Consider the following 21,403-nt stretch of genomic DNA (forward strand, 5'->3'; position numbering starts at 1 on the left):
ATAGTTAATTAAAATCCCTAAATCTTCAATAAGCCTGACATTGGTTTGCCCACACTATGTCAGTTGTAGAGGCTCTGACATCAGCTACAGCCCACAATCTGTTAGTTCTAAAGAATCTGACATCAGCTACAGCCCACATAATGCATTAGTTCTAGTGAATCTGACATCAGCTAGGTCTATTGTACTTTAGGTATGACATGCAGGGTTTGATGCTTTCTCTCACAATTATTTTATAGTCACTGGTTTTAATACAATGGCATAAAGTATCAAGATAACCCTTACATTTCCTAAAATAGATGATATACCTTGACCCTGAATGATGTAACAGACGTGAAAGTAATAAACAATAATGAAGTTTTTTAGAATTTAAAATACGATTTGTTCTACTTTTTAAATTGTTACATTTGCCAAACCAAAGTGAACAAAGCAGGTAATCATAAAATGTCCTTGATTTACTTTTATCAGGAAATGTTCAAGCATGGGTTCATCCTCATCCCAAACCACAACATGAATAGATATATATATAGACATGGAACAATCAAGGCATTCAAAAAACAAATCTCAACCAAGGATATAAATCTAAAACCATGGACAGTAGGACGTTACCTGTGGCCGATCCTGTTTTAATTAATGAGGTTGCAGTTAATGGCAAAATGTAGCAATAAGTAAAAACCAGGTCATATGAGTTCAGAAAAGCATCATTTTCATTTTGTTGAAAGCTTGCTACAGAACTAGTTACTTTGATTCAAAGAGTGAATATTAAATCATTCAAGTTCATACAAATACATAAGCTTGATTTCATATAACCTGTTAGCATGTAAATTAGCCAATACACTTATGCTAAACAAAAAATAATCCTACATTCAAGAAGCCTAGCTAGCACAGAATCATTAATCATATTTATGTTGTTAGAAAATTTAATCTATTTTAAAAGCAAATAAGAAACTTTAACTGAAAGAGCACTTAGTAATACACTGTAATTCAAAGGCTAAATTTGTTTATCTAAATCCTAATAAAATCTGCATTGATTTTATCATATAGGGTAAATTTTGAATATGTACTGCAGGAATTTCAAAACATATGAACATCTACATTTTACATAAGGAAACCTAAATAAAAATACTATGACACACATCAGAAACAAATCTTGCAACTTTTAATAAAAACATAGTATTTTTCATATATCAAGAGAGCATGGGCTGAACTGGTTGATACCAAGAAAACAATAATATTTTTGTTGAAAAGAAAAGTGTCTATCAAGGGATCAAGAAAATTTGATTGGCTGATATGAGAGCCAATCAAATCAAGTATATTTGAACTATGTCACACCAAAGTAAATGTATTTTATCTGTATGAAGTCTACATAATTAGAAGCATCCCTTTTGGCTCCACAATATTGTGTATAGATACATACCTGTGGGGTTCTCTTGGATTTGACGTAGGTTGTGATACAACATGCTGGTGCTCGTTGAACACACCTCTCATGGACTGTGTATTTACAAACTAAAGAAAAAACATTCTAGTTACATCAACATTTCACTTGCTTTATTCTATATATTAATCTATCAAGATGTCAAAAATCTTTTTAAAATTTGTGAGTTATTTGTAAGACAGAGGAAGGATAAATTTGAATATAAGTTAAAATACTAGTTCCAGTAGTTGATTTTTATTAATTTAAAACAAACAATTTTACAAACTTTATTGTGTAAATTTACTTACAATACTAAATCAAGCACCATGTGCAACCTGTCTTAACAAGTACAACAAAGACCCTGTTTGCCAACCCCCCAACCCCCCCCTCCAGGAGGTTAGGGTATTAGGGTTTACTTAGGACAATTTCCACTTTAGCTTGGACTTTCAGTAAGGCGTGGCATTCTCGAAGTTACATAATTAGCTTCTGAAATTTACACATCTTTTCTTCACTGTTGAAATATACATGGGATAGAAATTCCGGCAAATGCCAATTAGTGTATCAGCAAAAGAAGTGGAGCTTATGTCGCCTCATGGTTGTCAACAACAATTTAAAGTTCCTGATGTTATTAATTTCTTAACCAATGCAGATCTATTCGCCATTTCACAGACCCTAATTACGTAACACCGAGAATGCCACACCTTACTGAAAGTCCAAACTTACCTGGAAATGATTCTACATGTACAACAAAGACCCTGTTTGCCCCCCCAGAAGGTTAGGGTATACTTATATGTACAACAAAGACCCTGTTTGCCCCCCCCCCAGAAGGTTAGGGTATACTTATATGTACAACAAAGACCCTGTTTGTCCAGCCCCCTCTCCCCTCTCCAGGAGGTTAGGGTATACCTACATGTACAACATAGACCCTGTTTGCCTAGCCCCACCAGAAGGTTAAGGCAGAGATTACAGTAGGCTGGTTTTAGTTTGTAGTTAAAATGTTTCAGTCTCCATGTGTGTGTCCCATCGTCTTTCACATTCTGCAAAATCAGTCATAACATATATATTAAGTTACAATGAATACTACCCTACCATATAAACTTCATTTTATTGTGTTAAACTGTTTAACAGACACATACTCTGTATTACAAACTGAAGATTACTGTATCTATCATTTTATAGTATTTTAACCTCTGGGTTTCTATAACTTAAATAAGTACAAACTCATCGTGTCCAGACCCAGTAACACGAAGGAGGGGGATAGTGGTTAACCCTCCCCGCTTCTATAACTCACCGTGTCCAGGCCCAGTAACACCAGGAGGGGGATAGTGGTTAACCCTCCCCGCTTCCACTCTTCTAGTGAGACCGTCCCATCGGAATCATAGTCTATTTCCTTTAATAAATCTTGTAGAATCTGAAGATAAAACCATCTTCTATGAGAAAATAATCACAATAAAATCATGAACATTTTTTTCATCTTTATTGTAAAGAATATTGGCTTTTTAAAATTTTGAACAATCCCATGTCACTGGCAGTTTGTTATAAGTGTGTTTTGCTGTAGAAAGAATAAAAAAACAACTTTACAAAGGCAAAGCCAATCTTACTAATCATTCAGTTTATTTAATGGTGGATATAATGCCCTGTTCACACGACAAGTTTAATTCGCAGTAAATTAATGCGAAGTAAACTAATGCGAATCAAATTAATGCGAATTAAATTGTGTTCACACGACAGCTAATGCGAAGTAAACTAATGCGAATTAAATTTTTTCTTCTACAGTCAGGCATCAGTAAGTCTATTATGATGTCATTTGTAAATTACGTCATGTATGCAGAGCCATCCTTTGATACATCATGTAGTGGCTACAGGTATTCATTGATTTTAGTGATTAACATACTTTCCCTCATTTTTTGAACCAAATATAGCACAAATACCTATATATAACCACCAACACTTGTCCTGTGACTTAATTCTGGCCTTACGCATGCGTCAAAATTTAATTCGAATTAGCTTCGCTTAGCGTTCACACGGAGCTAATGCGAAGTAATTTAATGCACAGTAAATTAATTCGAATTAAACTAATTCGCATTAAATTCTCCGTGTGAACGCTAAGCGAAGCTAATTCACAGTAACTTTACGTTTAACTCTCCGTGTGAACAGGGCATAAGAAGGTTCCTGGATTAAATGATACACAGATAGGGGCTACTTACAGGTTTTAATTCACTAACGTCCCAGCCTAAACTTTCTGCTACAGACATCATCTGATTCACGATGCAGTCCAATTCCTGTCAATTTCAAAACCTCACAATTACTGCCACTTTTAATGCTACAGGTTATATAACAAAGTTATCTAATAAATCATAATGCAGTTGTTGTTTATATATCTACAATTTCATACTTTTATCCACTATATTTCTTTCCTTCCTGTAAACTCTGATGACCTTTTGTCAATCAGCTTATATAAAATCTATTCTTAGTAAACCTTTAATAAAATATCCTTCACAAAATTAAAGTTACATAAATGTGTATCTTATAAAAGTTTTGCAGTATAGAATATTGAAATAATTCTCAGACTTAATACTCACACTAGCATCTAGCAGCCCGTTCCCATCCGTGTCATACAACCTAAACATGACTGAAAATAGACAACATGACAGCTATATGTAAACATCAGGCATGTTTATACAATCTATGTGTGTTATTGGTCATTTTACAATATTTTCAAATACCATTAACTCCCACTTACGCTGCAATGTGCATTAATTTAAATAACATCCAGGGGATGACAAATCCCACTGCCCGACGTCAGGGGCTAGTGAATTTCAGTGGTGGTCAAGTGAAATTTTAACAGTGGGCAAGTGGCTTCACAAAAACAAAATCAAAATGTAAGTCATAGATTTTAAGCTGGGCATAGGGGCTTACATGATCTACTCAGTATTTGTCTTTCTCTTTTTTTGAAAAATTTATATATACAGTATCAGTTTATGGTAGGGCAATCAAAAATTAAGGTACAGCAAGTTAATTTTGACCATGCAATTGCCCTTGGACAAGTGCCTTAAAAATCTATTTGTCAGCCCCTGCCATTAGAAAATATTCCCAATGCTACATGAAAATTAAATAACCAGATAAAATTTAATAACTAATATTTTGTACTGTATTCTATTGTTATACAAATAATTAATTAACAAAAACAATTTCTCAGAATATTTTCTAAAGATTAATTAATATTATCATAAAAGGTCCTCTCGTAATTCATCAATCATTTCTATTCTCTTGCGTCATCTCCAAATTAATTAGTACGCATAGTACTATATTACCTAATTCTGTCTGTGACAAAGCACACCCTGCTTCATTGCCTACTCCTCACCTTTCATTAGTCAAATTTAAATCAAACTGTCTTAGAATAACAGTTCTAGAAATAAGCTGGACTAATAATTGGGTTAGAACTGATCAATAAATGTGCCATGATGTCACAGTAAGCATGACTCAGGGGGCACCCTAATTCTGTCTGTCATTTCAACACCATTCCAAATCCACAATTCTCATTAAGCTTAACAGCTGACGTCAACTGGAGCCAGCTTACATAAGGCAGAATATCCAACAGGGCCTTGCTTATTTAGACAGCAATTCATTTAAATTTTATTGATGGTAATCTGATGGCACCTCCATCAGCTTACCCTAGTTATTATCTCCTTTAAAATAACTTTATATCAAAAACTGAAAATAAAAGTCACTACCCTGTATTAGATATTTAATACTGTACCAAACTGAGGTGAATATGTATTGTATGCATTACAAGTTCACTGATCTAAGAAATACAAAAATAACATATCAAACATGTAATAAATGCTTTTTTCAGCTGTGACACCAGTTCTATGTCCTGATAGTATAGGAAGCCTACCCCACCCATAAATCTGTTTTTAGAATGATTAATTTTCATCTATAACTCGTAATACAGATAAGCTGATTTACTGTGTTTCCTAGCTCTTTTAAAACAGCATCTATATGCTGATTTGATATCTGTATTTTATATATAACCATAAAATTCTTTTAATATTGATACAGTTCATGTAAATGATACTGTGTGCAGATTTCTTTCTTTCTCTCAAAACATACTAATAACTATTTTGTAGCATATGAGGGTAGATGGCAATATCCTCTTTTGCTAGAAATGGTATACCACTTCTGCATGTTAAATCCAACCCCCCTAATATTTCTGAGAATTTAAAATTGTATACATGTACCATTTAAATTTTTATACTTTTCATAAACCAGGCCCATTCAGAGTAGGATTTAAAGATCTGAAGCCTGGCAATTAGTCCTATTTTTGTTGACTTAGCACTTCCTAGCTCTAGATCTTCTCTACACCATGCCCTTACACCACTTGTCTGTGGGGGCCATTTTATGTGCCTACTTCTCTGATGTACTGATGTTCTTGAGCTCCTTGATTTCTTCCTTCTTTATAGACATCAAGTCCTTGAGCCTCATTATTCTGCCAGCATACTATTTCATCTTCCTTCTTCTTAAGAACTTTTATGTTAGAAGAGCTGCTTACATGTTGCACTGTATCTTGGCATTGAGGTGTTAACACATGACACTTACACATTATATTGTTAAATTTTAATTAAACTGTTTTTAAATTCCTTCTCTAAAACGAGAGATATAATTTTTAGAAAATTACATAGCTATATCGGCTATGAACTGTTTGGAAAATATTGCACAAGAAATTTCTTCTATTCGATTAATAAGAAAAATCTTGTGAACACTGGTGAACAGGTGAAGGACCCGATCAAGCTGCGGAATAGTCAAACCGACAATTACTATTCGGATTTCATGTAATTATTAAATAAGAACAAATAAGTATTGAAACTTTAGGAATTCGTTTTATTTAGTCGAAATACGATCTAACACAATCTACACTCTGTTGTACAGTACTCACATTCTAATTTGTCTTCTGGTCTCCCTGCCTCCAAAAGAGACAGAAAACACACTAAGTCCTTAGCAGAGACAGAAAACACACTAAGTCCTTCAGATAAATATGCCCCGCCTTGATATCACTGCTGCCCAGCCGCTTCTGTACAGATTTCAGTTCCACGTTGTTACTCCGAGGTAAAGAGGAATTGGACTGAGGTATCCATGGATCTACAGAATCTAATGAGTGACCTACAAATCATCAGACAAAGGAAGTCAAAAATTACAAAGATCACCTCAATGCTTTCTTTAAGAAAGTCTTAAACCAAACAAATGTTTGGGTAATTTGCATCCCCAGATAATGTATGCTATGATTGGATTGCCATTACCTGTAGAGTGTATGCTATGGTTGTATTGTATGCTATGGTTGGAATACCATTATGAGCGGAGAGTATGGTATGGTTGGATTGCCATTAACAGTAGAGTGTATGCTATGGTTGTATTGTATGCTATGGTTGGATTACCATTATGAGCGGAGAGTATGGTATGGTTTGATTGCCATTAACAGTAGAGTGTATGCTATGGTTGTATTGTATGCTATGGTTTGATTACCATTATGAGCGGAGAGTATGGTATGGTTGGATTACCATTACCAGTAGAGTGTATACTATGGATGTATTGTATGCTATGGTTGGATTACCGTTATGAGCGGAGAGTATGCTATGGTAGGATTACCATTACCAGTAGAGTGTATACTATGGTTGTATTGTATGCTATGGTTAGATTACCGTTATGAGCTGAGAGTATGCTATGGTGGGATTTCCGTTATTATTGGAGTGTATGCTATGGTTAGATTACCATTATGAGTGGAGTGTATGCTATGGTTAGATTACCTTTATGAGTGGAGGGTATGCTATGGTTAGATTACCGTTCTGAGTGGGGTGTATGCTATGGTTGGATTACCATTACAAGTGGAGTGTGTGCTAAGTTAGATTACAGTTATGAGTGGAGTGTATGTTATGGTTGTATTACCATTTTGAGTGGAGTGTATGCTGTGGTTGTATTACCATTTTGAGTGGAGTGTATGCTATGGTTGTATTTCCATTCTGAGTTGAGTATATGCTATGGTTGTATTACCATTATGAGTGGAGTGTATGTTATGGTTGTATTTCCAGTACGAGTGAGGTTTATGCTATGGTGAGATTACCATTATGAGTGGAGTGTATGCTATGGAATACCGTTATGAGTGGAGTGTATGCTATGGTTGGATTTCTTTGAAGATGAGCGGGAGTGAGTTGTGGCCTCAAGTTGACTGTCATCCCTTGCCAACAACGACTTCTCCACACTGGGATTGGTTGTCATGGCAACGGAAGTATGAGTAGACACAGACGTAGAGCCTGAAAGTGGAAAGCTCCAGATTAAAACCAAACCTTCTCTCTTTTTAAAACAATACAAATATCCAAGGTTCCAATTTAAGTTAAAACACTGTATGTGTGGAAAAGTTCCATCGATTTTATGAACATGATCATAAAATATAAAGACATATTTGCATGAAAAACAATTTAAATTTAATCTATTAAATATGAGCATTTATTCAGTACATGTATAAGTAGTCAAAATAATGAAAAAAATGAAGTTATTTTTTAAATTGAATCACATTACTGGATGAAATCACAGCTTTAAATATTACCCATCCCTCTCCTAAAGGATAAATTGCATTAAAGATATGGTCAATTCTAAAATCAAGTGTTAATAAAAGCATTTGCGGAGTATACATGAGGTCTACAAAGGAAAAGGATAATGAACAGATCCTAATTCTTAATTAATGGGTGTCCATAAGTATCGGAAAGTGATAACATTACAGAATATTTAATCTTTGTAGAGACTATTACAGAATAGTTATCACATGTATTATTGTGTAAGATAGGATAAGAAAGAGGGCTGGGGGTAGTGTTTTATTGTAACAATATGATCTCACATGAACAATTACTTTTCTTTAGAGAAATCCCATCCCTTGTCAGAATATCGTTGGTTTTAATGACCAGCATATCTCTAGTTTAAATATGTCAATAAACTAATAGACACAGTCTCGGATGAAGGCTAATTCAATAACGGTTTACCAGTACCACGACCACTGACTTCAGGGAACACTTGACTGTGCGGGGAATATCTCACCATTCAGTTACTGCTTTATGCAAATGTTTAATACATTTACTGAATCAAATAATCTAGTTGCAATCAAGTACAATACAAATAATATTAGTGTTTCTATTTTCCTGCATCGATGCCTCCAGAATTAAGTTTATGAAAATGTCAAAGTTAAAACTCACTGATTGAACAGTGCACCAAGTCCCAAAAGGGCTTTAACATGAAGCCAGCCTAAATGTCAATAGAACTGTAGCAATTGTCCTTAAAAAAAAGGAACCCAAGGAACCCGGAATATTGATAGGAATAACAAAAGTCGTCAGTTACTTCATCTTCTGAAGTATATACATCAAACGGTTAGGCAAGCCTTCTAACGACCCAGATGGAGGGACAATGGTCCGATTCCTGGAGGTGAATGACTACTAGGGATTTATTTTATATGTCCCTGACTGTCGTCACATTCATCTTATAGTCTGTATTGGACGGGTGATTTGTGTCGGAACTGAGACAAAATAAGCAACAGCCCTGTACCTCAAACAACCTTGACACACATCTAGTGTTATGTGTGGTTTTAAAAATTGTATGAAAATTAAATCTTTCTAAAATTTTCTTATTATAGAGAAATATTTGAATATACCCAAAAAAACTACTTTTCCCTTAATTATAATATTCAACAAATGATTTGAAATATGATTAAAGTGTATCATTATCATCAAAACTCACTAAATTTGTCCTGTATTAGTTTGACATGTCTAAATAAATCAAAGTGATGCTTTTATTTACAAATTACACTATAAGATACTGGACATTATTCACAGGAAATGCTAATTAGCCTGCTAGATTTGCATATTAAAATGATATTAAGTTATGGATAGAGAGAAGCATGGAGAGAAACTGAAGCTTATTAATATTTCTGATTAAAAGGCTTCAATATACATAAACATTAATGATTCTCTATACCTCTAGATAGATCTTGCAGCATTGCCTTGCATGGTCATAAATTGTGTATGATATCGAATACTTTATCATTACTTTTCATGATTAAGCTGATAACTAAAAGCTTATATTACTTTTATATTTCAAAAGGTCAACAAAAAATTTAAAATTAATCCCTTTTTTTTTTTAACATGGAAACATTGTGGAGATGGCTTTCATCAACATTTTAAAAGCTTTTTTTATTAACCATTTGTGACTTTATTAAGCCCAGCATATATAAATAGTTCGCAGAGCTACATTTTATTACATTACTGATCAATGCACCATTTCAAATGCACTGAATCAGATGATCTCTCTTATGTGTAAGAAATTAAAAGCAAGTTTCCAGTCTTCAATTCTACAAATCAACGAAGTATTAAGAGATGACTACCTGAAGCAAAAGGGTGGAAAGATATTAGTTATATAAAGGATATATAATATTAAAATATATATAATAATTAATATTAGGTTTACCATTCTCGTTTGAGGGTACATCGACTGACATAGGTTCTGAAAACACAACAGGTACCCAATTACATGTCAACATCAAACCAGAAATGACAAATACGGCACATTCCTATGTGTTTATAATTTTCACAGAATTCCAGTGTGCAAAACATATACCCCGGTAATGCTATCATTGTGCTCGATATTTCGATTATTTCTCTAATTCATTAATTTAAAATACTATTTACAAACAAGAGATGTTTGTAAAACACTTATGCCCCCCTCCCCCACAAATTGGAATTTTTCTAAGTCCGAAAGGGCATAACTCTGTCAAAAATGGTGCGATCATACCCAAAACAGAACTTGACCTAGATATTTATCTGACTACCCCGGTAATCTGTATACTAAATTCCATTTCAATGTGTGCAACCTCTCCAAAGAAAATGAAAGGAAACTGCAAATAATTGGAATTTTTCTAAGTCCAAGGGGCATAACTCTGTCAATTATGGTGCTATCGTACCCAAAACAGAACTTGACTTAGATATTTATCTGACTAATCTGTATACTAAATTCCATTTCAATGTGTGCAACCTCTCCAAAGAAAATGAACGGAAACTGCAAATAATTAGAATTTTTCTAAGTCCAAGGGGCATAACTCTGTCAATTATGGTGCTATCATACCCAAAACAAAATTTTACCTAGCTATTTATCTGACTAATCTGTATACTAAATTCCGTTTCAATGTGTGCAACCTCTCCAAAGAAAATGAACGAAAATTGCAAATAGTTGGAATTTTTCTAAGTCCAAGGGGCATAACTCTGTCAAACATGGTGCGATCATACCCAAAACAGAACTTGCCCTAGATATTCATCTGATATACCTGTATACCATATTTCATTTCAGTATGTGCAACGGTTGTGAAGAAAATGAACGGAAACTAAATGGTCCGACAGACCAACAGACCAACCGACCGACAGACAGCAGCAAAGCAATATGCCCTCCCTTTTTCGAAAGGGGGCATAATTAAACAAAATCTTCTAGTTTTACTATGTTCAGATTCAAAATAATTTGTATTCATCAATTCATTATGCAATTTTTTGTAGAACTTTATTTACTGAAACTTCTTGGACAGTCACTGTAAATTAATACTTTAAACATTGGACTCAGTTGTTGCATTTGCTAGATATAATTTTTTTTTCATTTACTCGGCGCAGATTGAACATCGAGTTGCTTCAGACTCACAATGGCACAATTAACTGTGTACGAGTAAGTCTTTAACGAGAAATAATGTGCAGTTCTTCCTAAAACATATGAAGCCACAGATAGATCATTTACCATCTATAGGCAACATATGGCTGAACAATTCTCTTTCTTTTATACCTACTCAAACCACTACTGTACAATAAGTACCAGAATCATAGATTCTGAAGTATACATTGAATTCTTACGAATCAAACATCATCAAATTACTATCAAACTAAATCTGACATGTAGCATGCAGTGTATTGCATCTCTGAAATTTTTATAAATGGGATTACTTACTTTTTTATCATGTTTTTTAACATTTCCTGGAAAGTAAATCAAATATCTGCAAAAATAAGGTGGGTAATAGTAAAATATATATAATTTAATTATTGTCTCCAGTTGTGTTCACTAAGTATACATTTGTTTTAAAATGTACGGTTTTGAGTATTTTCTAATAGAATTAATTGGTTTATTGTATAGTTTGTGATCCAATTATTTTTCACTTTGTTGAAATTTTTAAAAATTTATAATGATTATCATGCAATAAGCCATATATATATCACTCTGAATCGATGGACTTTAAAGTTTCTGAAAAATTGAAAAAATTATATTTCAAAAATACATGAACCCATTGAAACACCCTTCCTTTTTTTTTGTAAACATATTGCATTAAACTATGGCATATGAAAAATTGTTACACAAAAACACTAATTAACTTTTCACCATGATCTATAATATATGAGTATTGCATGCTTACAAATTGTCATAACATACTAACAATACTTGTGTTTAAGTGCTAACAATATTGCACTCCTTTGCCTTAATTCATGTTTAGATTATGATTTCTGCCAAATCCCACCTTTAAAAAATTTCAGAAATGCAATACATAATATCAGTTTTTTGGAAATCTGTTCTAAAACATGCACTCATTAAAATAATCATTAAATATATACTTATAAAATAGCAATTCAAACTGCATGGCTTTATATATATTGAGGCATACATAATTTATAATTAAACATGCTTTGCTAGAAGCCATGAAAGATCATTCTATTGAAACAAAGAGCATGTACCTGGGCCATCAATCATTTTTTTCCCTTTTCGATGTACTTCAACCCAGCTTCATTTTTTTTTTTACAAACTATTTTTACACATTGATAATCATCATAAAAAACCACAGACTGAGAAATTTATTGATATTTCATCAAAATATGGTCTGCGAGACGGATTTAATATTTATTGGGGTATATAAAAAAACTTTTCATCTTAATGTGTGTTATAAACTTAAGAAATAAAACAAGTGTGTGTGTTAGGGCTCGGTATTGCCTTAAGATTTTTTATTGCTGCAATATATTGCAATATTTTTAACTGAAACGCAATATGTACTGTAATATTTTTAACAAATACAATAACTGGAAATGAAAGAAGAGGCCCATGTGCCACAATGCTCACCTGTTCACAATGTCTAGAAAATTCAAAAAGTTTAAAATAACTTGTCCCAATAACCCCTTTTAGGAAGGGGGTGGATATAAACAAACTTGAATCTACACTGCCTAATGATGCTTTCACATTTCTTTGACATATCAGGTCTTCAGAGGATTTCTAAAAACTATTACATTTGTAATTTCTATATAAATTTCTAATATGTAAATGTTTTAAAACTTCTAATATAGACTGCCCTACCTCCAAGGGGACAAACTTTGATAAAATTTGAATATTCACTACCCAAAGATGCCTTATTATACATTTAAACATGATGGGTATAAGATGAAAATTTTTCAGATATTTCCCTATATACTTCTATATACAACCTTGTTGTGGCCTGACCCTACATTTGGTGGGGCAATGATTGGAACAAATTTGAATGTAAACTACTTGCAGATGTTTCTATAGTAATATGCCTAATCAAGGCTTTAATATCCTTGATTTTTAAAGATTTTTTCAATATGCACATGTTAAACTCCACCCAATTTTCACTTTTTCTTAATTATCTCCTCTTGGGAGCTAAGAAGGTGTGCCCCTTCATTTGAACAATTATGAATGCCCTTCACCCTAGGATATCTTCTGCCAAGTTTAATTGAAACTGGTCTAGTGGTACTAGAGAAAGTAAGAAAGTGTGAAAAATTTACAACAACAATAATGATGTCTAGGAGGACAGACAACAGACAAATTTTTATCTGAAAAGCTCACTTGAGCCTTCAGATCAGGTGAGCTATAAAGAGAATAAATACAAATAGAATTTTGACAATTGTATACGATTCTTATCAGACTTGTCCACCACCTCTCTAAAGGATTATCCTAGAGAATATTCCCATGCAAACAGAAATTGTGATGTCAGAAAGTTACGAGCCTGAGGAAAATTTTTACAGTAAAACTATGAGTTTTCATTTAAAACCTACTTGAATTCATCTTGTAATGAAGTAATAAACAATGACTGTAACCCATGTATAGTTATGTCTTAACCTGAGCTTGGCACTAAACAGACAACAAAAGAAGACGACCTCTTCCAGTGGTATGTCCAATAATTTAGAGGATTTAAGAGTATATTTAGTGCAGTTGCTTAGAAACGCATGATATACAACAGACCAATCCGCATCATATACTGCAATATTATAGAAGTAAAGTAAACCTCCACTCTATCCAACACAACAAATATCAGGCAGCGTATAAAACAGAGCTAACCACAACACCAGGGGGCGCCATGCAAGCCCCGGGTTGACTGACAGGTTTGAGGGTACCTGCTCGACTCCGTCTCCCTATTTCACCACCTCCGCTATCATGCCGACTATGACCCAGGCCATGGAGGTTTAGTTTTTCGGTTAAGCCGTGGAGTTTTTCAGCTAATCCTGAATGATGCCTATCTTTTTCAACCAGAATTTCAGTCCCCAAATGTGTAATGGGAGCACATACAGTCTGGGAGGCAGTCACGGCCGCCACATCCTTCAGATGTAGATCCTTACCCACAGTGGGCGGCGCCAGCACCGCCTGGGAAGGCTTCTTCATGAAGGAGTAGAATAGGTGTTTGCATAGATCCTCTGGTAATTGAGCATCCAAGTAAGTCTCCATAAATAACACAAAACAGTCATATCCAATGGGCTGTAAACATAGAAAAGATAGCAATCAATAACACAAAACAGTCATATCCAATGGGCTGTAAACATAGAAAAGATAGCAATCAATAACACAAAACAGTTATATCCAATGGGCTGTAAACATAGAAAAGATAGCAATCAATAACACAAAACAGTCATATCCAATGGGCTGTAAATAGAGATAAAAATAGCAATCAATAACACAAAACAGTCATATCCAATGGGCTGTAAATAGAGATAAAAATAGCAATCAATAACACAAATCAGTCATATCCAATGGGCTGTAAAAAGAGATAAAAATAGCAATCAATAACACAAAACAGTCATATCCAATGGGCTGTAAATAGAGATAAAAATAGCAATCAATAACACAAAACAGTCATATCCAATGGGCTGTAAATAGAGATAAAAATAGCAATCAATAACACAAAACAGTCATATCCAATGGGCTGTAAAAAGAGATAAAAATAGCAATCAATAACACAAAACAGTCATATCCAATGGGCTGTAAATAGAGATAAAAATAGCAATCAATAACACAAAACAGTCATATCCAATGGGCTGTAAACACAGAGAAAAATAGGAATAAATAACACATTCATTAAAATCCAAAGGGCTGTAAACATATTAGATAAAAATAGCAATACCTTTTGCTAAAGTGATGTCACAAAGCGGCTAGAGAAGTTAACAAGAGGCCCATGGGCCACATCGCTCACCTGAGAAGCTTTGACCATTCCGTTCTTTACCAGATTTCCCACTTATTATACATATTGTGACAACATCCTATACCACTGATCATAATTTAGACAATTTGAAATCTACACTACCATAGGATGCTTTGATTCCCCATTGTAAAACTTTGATTCCCCATTGTGGCCCTGCCCAACCCCCGGGGGTCATGATTTTAACAATTTAGAATCTACACTACCCCAGGATGCTTTCACTTAAGTTTTAGCTTTTCTGGCCCTGTGGTTCTTAAGTAGAAGATTTTCAAAGATTTTTCCCATACATTTCTATGTTAAACTTTGATCCCCCATTGTGGCCCCGCTCAACCCCCGGGGGTCATGATTTTAACAATTTAGAATCTACACTACCCCAGGATGCTTCCACATAAGTTTCAGCTTTTCTGGCCCAGTGGTTCTTGAGAAGAAGATTTTCAAAGATTTTTCCTGTATATTTCTATGTAATGTTTGATTCCCCATTGTGGCCCTGCCCTACCCCCAGGGATCATGATTTGAACAATTTAGAATCTACACTATCCCAGGATGCTTCCACATAAGTTTCAGCCTTTTCTGGCCCAGTGGTTCTTGAGAAGAAGATTTTCAAAGATTTTTCCCATATATTTCTATGTAAAACTTTGATTCCCCATTGTGGCCCCGCCCAACCCCCCAGGGGTCATGATTTTAACAATTTAGAATCTACACTACCCCAGGATGCTTCCATGTAAGTTTCAGCTTTTCTGGCCCAGTGGTTCTTGAGAAGAAGATTTTCAAATGATTTTTCCTATATATTTCTATGTAAAACTTTGATTCCCCATTGTGGCCCCGACCAACCCCCCAGGGGTCATGATTTTAATAATTTGGAATTTACACTACCCCAGGATGCTTTCACATAAGTTTCAGCTTTTCTGACCCAGTGGTTCTTGAGAAGAAGATTTTTTAATGACCCCACCCTATTTTTGTCTTTTCTTGATTATCTCCCCTTATGAACGGACTTGGCCCTTCATTTTACAGTAAAACTCGTTTAGTACGAACACGGATATAGCGAATTCACGGATATAGTGAAGTTTTTCTTGGTTCCCGGCAAAATTCTTAACAAATCTTAGTAAAATTTTACGTTTAAAACGAACTCTGATATAACGAATTTACGGATATAGCGAACTAATTTTAAGTCCCGTTGAGGTTAAATATAATGAAATTTACATCTATTATAACGAACTTTCAAAGATTATAAAAAAAATTGATAAATTAAACTGACTTTATGTAAGAAATGAAGCTTATTTCAACTTATGTTATTCGGCATAACATAACTTGGGGCGGTTTACGCTTTATAGACCGCGAACAACATAACATAAAATGAAATTAGCTTCATTCCTTATAATTTAATTTCAGTGTAGACAATGAGACAATATTTTCTTTGGAAAGAGGCTTCAAATTGAGCAATATTTTAAAGGTAACGTCAAGCGGAGTGATATGTTTTTGACGTAACTCATTGTGACGTAGGCAAGTTATGTTATACAAAATGTTATATGTTCCTCTGAATGATTCAACCAATGAAATTGCTTGATACAAGTGAAATTAAATTATTTCATTTTAGCATTTGTATATAAAATTCAATGCATAATAAAACTTTAAGTTATCGAAGATATGTTTTGTAATATATGCTTCCCTAACATATTTGGTAGTAATACTTGAAGGAAAACATGCATATTGCGAATTCGCTATATATGGTTATACGAATTTGTTATATGGATATAACGAATTACAGATATAGCGAATTAAATTCACAGGTCCCAAGGACTTCGCTTTAACCGAGTTTCACTGTAATAATTTAAATTCCCCTTCACTCAAGGATGCTTTGTACCAAGTTTGGTCAAAATTGGCCCAGTGGTTCTTGAGAAGTCAAAAATGTGAAAAGTTTACAGACGGAGAGACATACAGACAGCTAGACAGACGGACGGACGGACGACGGACAAAATGTGATCAGAAAAGCTCACTTGAGCTAATAAAAAGGTAATGATATAGGGCAGTGAGAAATTGAAATATTAAGCATATTTTAAGGTGCTTTTAAACATGTAAAATGTAAGTATAAGATAATTTTATGTTCAGTGTGGTAATTTGTGATGATGAACATCATATGTTAATGCGTGATGATGAACATCATCATATGGTAATGTGATATGGTATTTTATCAAAAGGTGGTGTGATGATGTTTTTCATCATATAGTATTGCATGATGATGTATTTCATTGTATGGTAATTTGTGATGACGAACTTCAGCATATGGCAACATGTGATGATGTATTTTATCATATGGTAATGTGTGATGATCGAAATCTGTGACAGAAATGAAAGACATACCTCTTCTGGGTTATACTTGGACAAACATCCATCTCCATTAAACTCTTCTAAGACGTCTTTAAGTTTCTTTGAGGAATCTGCATTTAGAGAAAAAGAAGATTTAACATTAATTTCTTATCAATATCTTCTATTGTCTACTGCATTAGATGTACTGTAACAAAAGGCTATGTGTTGCTGTGCTACCTTAGTATGTCTAACAGAATCCTTTCATACACACAAATTAATATTTTTTTTAAAGTGCCTGATCAGGAATACACCAACTACTCAGTACCCATGACAATCAGTTCATTTTTTGTGATTACAAGTCGTTTTTGCTGAAGCACTTCTAATGAAAATTAAAGTAGATAAAAACCATTGCTATGTTGACAGAATTTTTTCTAACTTTCATTAAATACATGACTTACAAAACCAACATCACCTGATCATATATCATTCAGCATCTTCATATCTTACTGAGTGAAATTTGAATATGTATTATTTTCCTTAATAGTATTTACAAATAGTGATTTTGGGAAAAAAATTGAAGGTGAAAAATTATGAACTTATCTTAAATAAGCAGAATTAGGACCAAACAAATATTAGGAAAATTATAGGACAACTGTTAAGTCTAAGAAATGCAAATTAATATGACTTTAAGTCGACAGACACTATTGGAAGAAACAGAACAATGAACAGATTAGAATATTGTTGCTAAAAAAAACAAGATATGTTTCAGAAACACTTATGCCCCCCCCCCTCTTCATACATTCAAAGAAAATGGAGACTGCAAAGCATTGGAATTTTTCTAAGTCCAAGGGGCACAACTCTGTCAAAAATCGCTCATTCATACCCCAAACAGACTTTCATCTAGACATTCTTATGATAAATCTATATACCAAATTTCATTTCAGTATGTGCAACAGTTATGAAGACAGTAATGGCAGACCAATAGACCAAATGACTGACAGACAGCAGCTGTGAAAGCATTATGCTCTCACTTCTTCAAAGAGGGGCATAAAAATAACTTAAAAAATACTTCTATACAGTATTTGTTAGGTGACATTTTTAGGTTATAAGAACACAAAATAATTTTAAAGATCAGTCAGAGAAGGTTCAAATATTCTAGCCACTGAGGGTGATCTCCCCTTTTCCCTGGCACTATGAAAACTTCTCAATACACAGTCATATTATATACAATAACACTGTTACATACAATAAAGAAATTCTTAGAATGTTTTCTTCATAATATGACAAACAATAGAGTATTTTTTGGTAGACCCTGAATTCACATGATCCTAACTCACCTAGATCAATCCACTTATTAAAGACATACTTCCATATATCTGAACCAAGGGATCGAAAATCCATTCCTATTCAATGCAGTAAATGACTACATGATGAATGCTTTTCGGTGCACGATGTACGACATTAACACAGTATTTCATGTGAATTGTTTACTGGGGTTGAACATGTACTTCAGTATCCCCTCTAAGGAGCACTTGAAACCTTACACAAGTAACATCCCTTCTTTTCTGAAGTGTCAAGTTATCTTCCTCTATATGTCCTTCAGAAGATATGATGTCAGAAGATGTGCATGCAAAAAATTAAATATACTTTAAAAGATAAATGAATCTTTAACAAGTCCTTAAAAAAACAAGAATGTTCCCTGAGTTCTTTCCTTGTTTGCGTTTCCGGAAATCCAGTGACAAATTTCCTGTCCCTTGTCAAGGCTCCGTGTTTCCTAATCAATGGGTGACTACTTCTAATTTGTCTTTCCAAACCCATTCAGCATCCCACTGCCTTAAGTCTTGTATGTTAAGAGCTTAACATTTTAACAGATGTGTAGGATGGATCATTGCAACAATAAAGTCGCATGTAAAAAGACGTGCACTAACAATAATTTTCCACTACAGTAGTCTGCATGGAGCTAAACTGCCGACCATCTAAAAATGGAATCTACTAAAACCTATTTTCTTACATCCAAGCTGACACATTATAATCCTATTTAGGTCAAAAATTAGAAACATTTCCTATATACAGCATGATGGTAATTGTGATCTATGACATCAATGTAAAAAAAAGAAATGTATTGGATTTACTGTCAAAAAATTATCAATTAGCACCACTGTTGTTAGAGTGAAAATTTCAAACTGTTAAAAAAAAGACCTGTATTATTCTTTCAAGAACATTATTCTAGTGTTACATCTAGAACGATAATAAAATAGGACATGTATTCCTTCAGAGCTTACATGTAACACAGTAGTCACATATAAAGAACAAGAATGACTTTATGGTGTGGATTCAATTGTTATGAATCATGTGAATTGTTTTCTCTTCAATAATAGTTTGATTCTTTTCTTTGTTTACTCAGAACTGAATATTTTAAAACTGATTGAAATATGAAGAGAAAATGTCAAAATGTAAGAGAAATGAAAATAAATGTAACAAAAACAGAGGAAAACCAATGGATTCCTCTGTATAGTTCAGAAGGAAGCTCAACCTCACAAACGAGAATCAGAACAGGAATTTTGTAAAATTTCTGGAGGAAAGAATTCAAAAGCTTAAGATTTACAAGACTTAACAAAACAAAAACAAACCTTTTAAAATAAATGCATTTTCAATTTGAAGATAAGTAATTGTAAGTAAAGGTCTGAGGTTACTGTCCAGAAGGTCACGTTTTAATGGTGAGTGCTCACAATATCACTGACCCCTTATTGCCCCCCATAGCAAAAAGAAATGGCATTTTTCCATTTTATCTCCATTTATTCAGCATTTTTTAGCCATTTTTCATTTCAAAACCATTTTTCCTACATTTCTCTATCTTTCAATTTTCATAGACCATTTTCTCAGAACCATTTAAGAACCATTTCTGTTAGAAAATGTATTTTAAATGGTGAAGTTCCAAAATTTTCTTTCCATTTATTTGAGTAAATGGAAAAGAAATGCCAGTTTGGTGATCCACCTTGCTTGATGGGGCCATTTTTCCCCCATTTATTTTCTGAGAAATGGAAGACAAGGAAAAAATGGTTAGTCTTAGCCTTTAATTTTAAGAAAGATTTATCAGTGGTTAATTGATGCCATGTGCCAGGTTTTTATAATGGGGCACTGGATATCAGATTTCTTCCCAAGCTCTGTAGTGACCGCCTTTTCTAGTTTAAGTTTGAATATTGGACAAGAGCACTTTGACCTAGCTGGTAGTGAGTTTAGATGGATGGACTATTCTTCAAGGAATATATAGGTTTTCAGTGTTTTTTGAAGCTGACAAAACTGTATATTGATGGTCAAAGCAGAAATAGATAACTTATTTCTTGAAAGATGATTATTTGTGACTGTTTTCGTGTTTCAAACATTTGCCCAATTGGGAAGTTTAATTTAACGTATTAAGTTACAGCAGAAGAAATGCAACACATTTGTATTCTATTCACTGAAAGGACCTTATTCTTTTTGAGTGGTAAGGATTATGTACATAATTTTTTATTAATTTCTGAGTTACAGAAAAATGTTGTTTCCCAAAGAAAACGCAAAAGGATCAAGTGCCCATTAATCATACTGATGCAATAATCTATAAACCAATCTTGTTAATTTATAATGAAAATTTGTCAGACTGATGGACACTTTTGTAAATTCTTATTGATTAACATCAATTATAATAAGTCTTTGTAAATATTTTCTTGCTTTTAGAATACTGCTTGCATACATTGTCATATGGACATGACATGGAGCACAAAAATAAGCACGGGAAGATACATAAATTTTCAAAGATGGAGCAAGACTACCACAATTCAGATCAAATTGGGATTTTAATTGATAAAATTTCCTAGAATTCAAAAACCGAATATGTGAAATAATTGAACAAGTGACCTCTATTTTGTGACTGACTCTGCAACTAAGATGGATTTTTAAAGTGCTTAATATTCCTTGCATATGGATATCAATTAAGGACCCACCTAAATTTTTCATTTTTTAATTATGGAGAAAATGTTTTAAAATGGATATTAAATGGTTAAAACAAAAACCATTTATTTTTCATTTTTCATCTCATTTGCATAAATGGTTTTGGAATGGTTAATTTGCATGTTACAGGGCCCAAAAAAATGGTGTTTGAATGGTGTTTGAATGGA

At 33.6% G+C, this 21,403-nt stretch overlaps 1 protein-coding gene across 1 annotated transcript in view; it reads right to left on the reverse strand.

The window, feature by feature from the left end:
• The window catches only part of LOC134262643 (diacylglycerol kinase beta-like), a 69,545-nt gene that overhangs the window by 24,277 nt on the left and 23,865 nt on the right, over positions 1 to 21,403 (reverse strand). Inside the window, 10 exon segments of the mRNA XM_062745019.1 lie at positions 1,415 to 1,503; positions 2,322 to 2,448; positions 2,703 to 2,822; positions 3,619 to 3,693; positions 3,994 to 4,043; positions 6,348 to 6,408; positions 6,411 to 6,571; positions 7,558 to 7,716; positions 13,870 to 14,227; positions 17,304 to 17,380. Of these exon segments, the coding sequence (XP_062601003.1) occupies positions 1,415 to 1,503; positions 2,322 to 2,448; positions 2,703 to 2,822; positions 3,619 to 3,693; positions 3,994 to 4,043; positions 6,348 to 6,408; positions 6,411 to 6,571; positions 7,558 to 7,716; positions 13,870 to 14,227; positions 17,304 to 17,380 (1,277 nt within the window).

The sequence above is a fragment of the Saccostrea cucullata genome, unplaced genomic scaffold (genome assembly GCF_032062105.1).
Source record: "Saccostrea cucullata isolate Sc308-1 unplaced genomic scaffold, CSIRO_AGI_Scuc_v1 ctg625, whole genome shotgun sequence".
Classification (NCBI taxonomy): Eukaryota; Metazoa; Mollusca; class Bivalvia; order Ostreida; family Ostreidae; genus Saccostrea; species Saccostrea cuccullata.